This window comes from Eucyclogobius newberryi, unplaced genomic scaffold (genome assembly GCF_026437365.1).
Source record: "Eucyclogobius newberryi isolate DKJ021-1_F unplaced genomic scaffold, fEucNew1.0.hap1 SCAF_2, whole genome shotgun sequence".
Lineage (NCBI taxonomy): Eukaryota > Metazoa > Chordata > Actinopteri > Gobiiformes > Gobiidae > Eucyclogobius > Eucyclogobius newberryi.
In genome coordinates, this window is record NW_027315834.1 from 21,505,472 (window position 1) to 21,513,327 (window position 7,856).

General features: G+C 42.9%; 1 protein-coding gene across 2 annotated transcripts; it reads left to right on the forward strand.

The window, feature by feature from the left end:
* The first annotated feature begins 217 nt into the window (after nt 1-217).
* Nucleotides 218-6,079, forward strand: LOC140367774 (TNF receptor-associated factor 2-like). 2 transcript variants are annotated; one of them, XM_072454416.1, is made up of 11 exons: nt 218-478; nt 1,081-1,273; nt 1,354-1,444; nt 1,584-1,682; nt 1,768-1,929; nt 2,041-2,115; nt 2,207-2,281; nt 2,367-2,927; nt 3,010-3,187; nt 3,267-3,415; nt 3,487-6,079. In XM_072454416.1, exons 2-11 carry the CDS (start codon nt 1,086-1,088, stop codon nt 3,703-3,705), a joined length of 1,797 nt encoding a protein of 598 aa, XP_072310517.1. In that variant the 5' UTR covers nt 218-478; nt 1,081-1,085; the 3' UTR covers nt 3,706-6,079. The 2 variants fall into 2 exon arrangements, with proteins under 2 accessions (XP_072310517.1, XP_072310518.1); XM_072454417.1 differs by having other exon boundaries at nt 1,354-1,432.
* The last annotated feature ends 1,777 nt before the right edge of the window (nt 6,080-7,856 follow it).

The following is a 7,856-nucleotide window of genomic DNA, read 5'->3' on the forward strand; positions in this document are numbered from 1 at the left end:
TAAGCGCCTTCCTTTTATAATAGTGCAAGTGTTCAAGCTTTTGTTTTCTTCAACTGTTAATTCTCTAAAGTGTATAATGCAAATCAAATAAAACTGAACCTTATGATTGTTTATAAATGAAATGAAAAAGCTATTTATATATTTTCCACAGAGGCTTGTTTTGTTTTGCCCCAAAGCCTCCGCCCACTCTTGAATTTTGGACCAATGGCAGGCCTGGCTCCACACCTTGTCTGCCTCTCAACCACTGCTGAACCCACCGCATGACGTAAGAGCCAATCTGAAAAAGCAATGGCGATATTTGACAATAACAGTCGACGCTTTGTGGACCCACAGCTCTATTATGTGGCTAATGCTCAACAAAATACATCACAATTCCTGCAACGCCAGATTTAATCTCTGCATCCAGCGAGAGCGTCACTTCGCGTGGAAAAGTGGATGTACAGTCCGTGCATATGATGACAGTTTAGACTAAACGCTGGTAAGTGCTAACCCCGCCAGTCGCAATAGCATGTTGGTCCCTGTTTGTGCGAGTGCACTTGTTATTCGGATGCAGCAGCTCTGTGTTAAAGGGGCGTGGCGCAGAGTGGACTTCTGACTGCTGAACATAGCTTAGCAACAGCGGCGAGCAGCAGCCCGCGCACAGACAATGAGCGTGTCATTCGTCAGCGTTTCTCTCAGTGGCCAGAGCTCCGTGCGCCGTCTGGACAGAGGCAGAGGCGGCTGGCGATTAGCGGTTGGTGCCAAATCAGCTCCAAGGAGGCATGGATGTGCCATGCGAGTGTAAACAAGGGGTGTGGGCCTATTCGGCTGTGGCCTAGGATGCTCTGGGATGAGGATGCTGAGAGGAGGGATGCCACTGCTGTGGACACTAGAGAGATGTTTACACGATTGACTAATGTGGCTTGGGTCTGTTATGACTGCTTTATGACTAAATAACAGAACATCAGACAAATGGGATTCATATATGCCTCAAACATGCTTTTCTTCATGTGCAATTCTGTTTCTGCTGAGTGCCCCTGCAGAAGTTTGTTGAATGTATTAAGCAGAAATACCTGTTGTCTAAGTGTCTCTCGTAAACAGACAGGATGGCCACACAAGAACCGTCCCCTCCCTCATCCATGGAGAGCAATAAACCTGGGTTCCCCAAAAAGATTCTGGGCAACAAGCTGGAGGATAAGCACCTGTGCAACTGCTGCCACAACATCCTCAGACGACCTGTTCAGGCCCAGTGTGGACATCGCTTCTGCTCCTACTGCTTCAACAGGACCGTCACGTGAGGCGCTGAGCAGTTTTATCACCATGATACTTTCCCGGACCACATTGATATAAACTTCTATATCGTTATGTTGACAGCAGTGGGCCACAGAAATGCAACGCATGCATCAAAGAAGATATATTTGAAGAGTCTACATCAATTCTGAAACAAGGATGTGTGAGTATCAATGTATGTGAATAAAATCATACACTTTCAAAATTACTTTTGATCACTTTGATACTGTTTGTGTCGAGGCAGTAGAGGAACCCATTCTGCCATCAAAAACATCCATCTAACTTTTTATCACTGTCAATACTTTTTATTCTAGGCTTTTCCAGACAACGCTGTCCGGAGAGAAGTTGAGAGCCTGTCAGCAGTTTGTGTCAATGACAATTGCACTTGGAAAGGCAGTATTAAAGAATATGAAGTAATAACTTGACTTAGTGGGTTTGCTCCTGCGTTTTAGGTGTGCTTTTATAGACATTGTGTCAACTTAAATATTCTTTTTCCAGCTGACCCACGAAGGGAAGTGTGAGTACATGGTCATCCCCTGCCCTTCATGTAAAGAAAGAATACGCTTCAATGAACAGGAGCGGCATAATGAGCGCGAATGCCCAGAGAGGACACTCAACTGCAAATACTGCAAGGAACCATTTCACTTTAAAAATATCAAGGTTAGAAATTACTAATTTGAATTTTCTTGAGGGATTTCTATTCCAGGCCACTATCACTCACTAGAACAACCTTCACTCTACCATTACTGAAACACAATCTTATTTCCACAGGCCCACGATGAGATCTGTCCCAAGTATCCAATGATCTGTGAAGGCTGTGCCAAAAAGAAAATACCCAGAGAAAAGGTACACTTCATTTACTCCTTACAGTTAAGAACCTTGATTTTTACCCCATATTCATTTGAAAGTAATGACAGGTCTCGTGTTTTTTTTGTAGTATGTCGACCATATTAAGTTTTGCAGCAAATTTCGAACTCCTTGTCGATTTCATGTGGTGGGATGTGATATGTCTGTAAGTTGACAACTTGCTCTCTTCAGTAACTCTAAGACTATGAAACTTTATCAAATGTTTTTTTTTTTTTTTTATCATCTCTTAGGTAGAGAAAGAAAAGATTCATGACCATGAGCGTGCCTATGCCTATGAGCATCTCAATCTCCTTCTTCACTACATCATTGGTATGAAAGTCAGCATGGAGGGCCTGCAGCCTCAAGGGCTGGAGATAGCTGGACACAAACTGGTGGAGCTCCAACAGTCCCTAAAGGAGCTTGAGGCCAGGGTGTCCCAGCTCAATACCACCACTGTTCCTCCCGTGCAGGGAGCAACGGCCTCCTCCTCATTGTCCACCTCTGGCCCCCCTGGACCAGCCTCTGCCCCTATGCCCCCGCCTTCAACCCTGGCTCCTACACTATCTGTGTCCACTTCCTTTACCCCTTTGCCCAGCTCAGTCGGGGCAGCACTGGAGCTCCAGCTCCACAATGAGAAGACCAAAGTGGCCGAACTGGGACGCAGATGCACTGAACTGGAAGTCAAGTCTGGCACATTTGAAAATGTGGTCTGTGTTCTAAACCGAGAGGTTGAGAGGTTTGCAACTACACTGGAAGCAAGTAATCGACAACACAAATTGGACCAAGATAAAATCGAAGCTCTTAGTAATAAGGTACAATTTGAATTGATGTTAAATTCTCCTACAATGCAAAACAATGTATGAAATGCATCTCTGTACTCTGTGCTCCACACAGGTGCGACAGCTGGAGCGGACAGTGGGACTCAAGGACCTGACTGTGGCTGAGATGGAGGGCAGATTGAGAGAGATGTCTGCCACTACGTTTGATGGTGTGTTTATCTGGAGAATTTCTGATTTTGCAAAAAAGAGACAAGATGCTATTGCTGGCCGAGCCCCTGCCATGTTCTCACCAGGTAATCTTAACATTTAGAAGCGGTTCTAGAAATGATTACTTATTGTATAATATAATGCATGCCTTTTTGTTCTTCCAAGCTTTTTACACGAGCAAGTACGGCTATAAGATGTGTCTGCGAATCTATCTGAATGGAGACGGAACGGGACGTGGAAGCCACTTGTCCCTGTTCTTTGTTGTGATGCGGGGATTGAGTGATGCTCTGCTCAAATGGCCTTTCAACCAGAAGGTACAAAGTTGTGACATATGGTTGGTTAAACAAAAGTCAAACTAACATCTTTATTTTCCTTTGACCTCCAGGTGACACTGATGCTGCTGGATCAGAGTAACAGAGAGCACATCATAGATGCTTTTCGACCTGATGTCACGTCCTCCTCATTCCAGAGGCCTGTGAGTGAGATGAACATTGCCAGTGGATGTCCACTCTTCTGCCCTCTCTCCAAACTTGATGCCAAGAACTCATATATCCGTGACGACACTATCTTCATCAAAGCGATAGTAGATCTGACAGGCCTTTAGGTGACGCTTCATTGAGGAGCTTGCACATTAGCAGCTCTCTGATCATTCATTTTATTTTGGCTCAACCAGTATTAGGGTGACAAACATGTTTGCTCCTGTGTGATGGTGTAGTGACATAGATAGTGACTTTTGAGATAGATTGCTGTATATTTTGGGTGCAATGTAGAGATGGAACTTATTGGGCATTGGCTGCTCTAGATTCTATTAAATCTGCACAGGCCGTGAAAAAAACACATAGGCTGATCTCTAGTGCAAAGGATGTCTGTCTTTGGCATCTTTAGTGCAACCTTGTGAAAAGATGTCAAATGTCACAAAAGCATAGTCTGTGGCAATGAGGACTACAGATGTTTATCAGTGTTTAACGGTGTGCTATTTGATGAGTTGACATGGCAACTTCTGGATTGTAGTTTAGGGTACTGACGCCAACTTGTTGTAGAGTGTGGCTTTAAACAATTTATTTTATTTTCAAATTGTGTATGTCATGTACCTTTTAGTTCCCTTGTTGGAATTTGCATACACAAACGTGGAGTTATGTTTTAAGAAGAATTGGCATTTTCGCAGCAACTGCATGACGCTTGTACTTTATAAATGATCTATTTTTTCAGTCAGCTGGACCTTTATGGTTGACTTGTGAATTAGCCATCTGTGATGGTGGACATTGCCTGCATATCTTTCAACCCAGGCTTTTACATGTAAAGTTAGTGTTGAGTGTTTGTTTCCTTTTAGGGGTTGGTGGTTTGGTACATCTGTGGAAGATAACAGTGGAGTTACCAAGGAGTCAGGGCAGCTTGCCGGCCAAGCCTGAGGCATTCAAGCTTTATGTGTTTTTGTCTCTGACAAACATGTATAGCTCACGTTTTCCCGGGACATGCTCACTAGCTCACTCACATCTCAAACACATAAGTGTGCCCCACCAGACTAAGGTCACGACAGATTCCACTATTTGAGGGAATCCTTTCATCTTTATTTTCTGTCCATACTGTAAATGGTTAAACAGGAGGCGTCTCAGTCACAAGAGAACACTGGTGTGAAGATAATATGTGTTAAAGAAATTATACATGGAGTATGTTTGTATGTTTGTAGAGGTTGAAAGGCTTGCATAGTTTTAATTATTTTAGAAAGTAAGTTATTAATGTAGATTCAAGGCCATAAAGTTATCACGTGTTTTCAGCTAAACTAGTGTTCTAGGTGATTTAACAACCAAATGATCAAATCCAATACAATTATGTTTTTAATATACATTTATGTGATAAATTTATATATTCTGTCCATTTCTCTATTTGCCCACTAGAGATCGCTGTTGTCCTGCAGACTGCATGCTGATGTACAGTTCCTACTGGCCTGTTTGAAAACCAGTCTCGACCTGTATTGAACTCTCTCTGTGCATGGGAGGCTTCAATTCACAATTCACTAGAAGTTCACATGGGTTTACCTTGTGGGCCACGTGTGAAAGCATTTACTTCTATTTGTTTGAATAATACATAATTATTATAGAATAGCATTGTGTTATATCCGGCTGGGTAACTGTTATACAGTTTACCAGTCTATATTTATAGAAACTTATAATAATGTTATCTCTCATATAATAATGTCAAAACAATCTATATATCAATGTTTATATACACAAGATGTTATAATAAGCATAGTATTACTAAATACCTTATTAACTCTATATCTATATACCAGTGTTTTGTTTGTCAAGATGGTTGGAACAGGCCAGCACAACCCTTTTATGAAGCAAGTAAGTGTAAATGCTTTTGGAGTGCAATATATTATAATTACTTATAGCTCAATTCTGATCATGCCTAGCCAGAAAATGTGCTGCATTTTGACATTCATCACACATCTCTTTAATATCACTACGTTTAGAAACAAAATATTTTTAAACTAAGAACTCTTTGGAAGACTGACGAATTAGTTCTTTTTTGTAATACAGATTTTATGTTAATTTTTCCCCTTCTATATAACAATTGAGTTTAGTGTTCTGTGTGATTGATCCTTTGACATTGTATTTTATGTGATGTGCCAAATACCTTTATATTTTAGACTGTGTGCATGAATGTCCTTCTGTCACACTGAGTTGCTGCTATTGTTTGCTCTAAAGAGGAAAATTTAGGGACTTGCTAAGTGGAGACCAAGGTTTTTGAATGTAATATTACTATTATTTTTTTTCTACTAAAGCTCTGTCGTGTGGTGCTGGTAACTTGAATAAAAGTTTATGTGTGCACTTTCAGTTGTTTGTATAAACAGGGTACTTAAGTAATCATTTTGGATGACCATGTACCTTGAAAATGGAGCCATATATTCTGATGTTAATATTTGATGTATTACCAAGTACATGCAGTGTGAAAAATAAATGTACTATTGAACAATGTGTTCATTGTAATTGCTGACTACTAGAGGGCTCTTGTTTGTAACTGTAGCTGTGTTTGGAAAACAAGTACGAGAACAGCAAGTAACAAGATATGAAATAATGAAATAATTACTATTTTGTCTTGTGCTTATAAATTATACGTCCGCATTGCATGTGAGGGATGCCCAGAGTGACGCCCGCAGTGACGCCCAGAGTGACACCCAGAGTGACACCCAGAGTGACGCCCGCAGTGACGCCCAGAGTGACACCCAGAGTGACACCCAGAGTGACGCCCGCAGTGACGCCCAGAGTGACACCCAGAGTGACGCCCAGAGTGACGCCCAGAGTGACACCCAGAGTGACGCCCAGAGTAACGCCCAGAGTGACACCCAGAGGGACGCCCAGAGTGACACAGAGTGACGCCCAGAGTGACACAGAGTGACGCCCAGAGTGACACCCAGAGGGACGCCCAGAGGGACACCCGGAGTAACGCCCGGAGTGACGCCCGGAGTGATGCCCAGAGTGACGCCCAGAGTGACACCCAGAGTGACGCTCGGAGTGACGCCCAGAGTGACACCCAGAGTAACACCCAGAGTGACGCCGGAGTGACGCCCAGAGTGACACCCAGAGTGACGCTCGGAGTGACGCCCAGAGTGACGCCCAGAGTGACACCCAGAGTGACACCCGGAGTGACGCCCAGAGTAACGCCCGGAGTGACACCCGGAGTGACGCCCAGAGTAACACCCGGAGTGACACCCAGAGTGACGCCCAGAGTGACACCCAAAGTGATGCCCGGAGTGACACCCAGAGTAACACCTGGAGAGACGCACGGAGTGGTAAACCGCGTCAAAGCCAAACATTGGACCAGACACAATAATTGGTGCTTAAGTTAGTGGTAGCTGGGTATTTTACGTAATGTCTGTGCCATTTGTAGGCACATTCTAGGAGGCAGTTTTTTCTGTATTAGATTGTAATTTAATCGTAATAAATATCTGAATACTGATTCTGCATTGCATATGATGTATTACTGTAGTATGAGTAGTAATTGATTTGTTGTAGGAAGCCATGCCATCAGTTTGTCAGTAAGTATTTGCAGTCTATAGGCCAATGTTTGATAAAGTTATGGTTTTTCAGGCCACGCTGGCTAAATAAATACAGATCCACTAAATTCAAGTCATGTTTTGCTTGTGGAATGCGACTCAACCGTAGGCTGAAAAGGTTGAACATTTGACCAAAAGCCTGCCTCTATAGAAAGGAGGTCATTCCCTGTAGTCATGTCAATACATAATTAAAAACAGGATGCAGACACTCACGCTATGACCCACAACCACAGACTACATATGGAGAAATATGTCACATACGCCCATGTTAGAAACTTAAATCATTTTTGTAGCTTACATTTCTTTATTGTTACTATTTGTCAAAATGTGAGAAAACAGATAAACGTGACATGCAGGAACACCAACGATTCTCTTGTCCAAAGTCAGTTAAAAAAGTTGAGCCGGACTGTTTCTCACATTGATAAAAGCAGCTTTAGGATCCTATGACCTAATAACAAACAATCAGTATTTCCATCCATCCATCCATTTTCTACCGCTTGGTCCCTTTCAGGGTCGCGGGTGACTGGAGCCTATCCCAGTGACTTCGGGCCTTAGGCGGGGTACACCCTGGACAGTGGCCAACTTGTCGCAGATAGTACAGACAGTTCACGCTCACATTCATTCACTAGGGCCAATTTAGAGTCACCAATTTTGCCTAACACATGCATGTCTTTGGACGGTGGGAGGAAGCCGGAGAA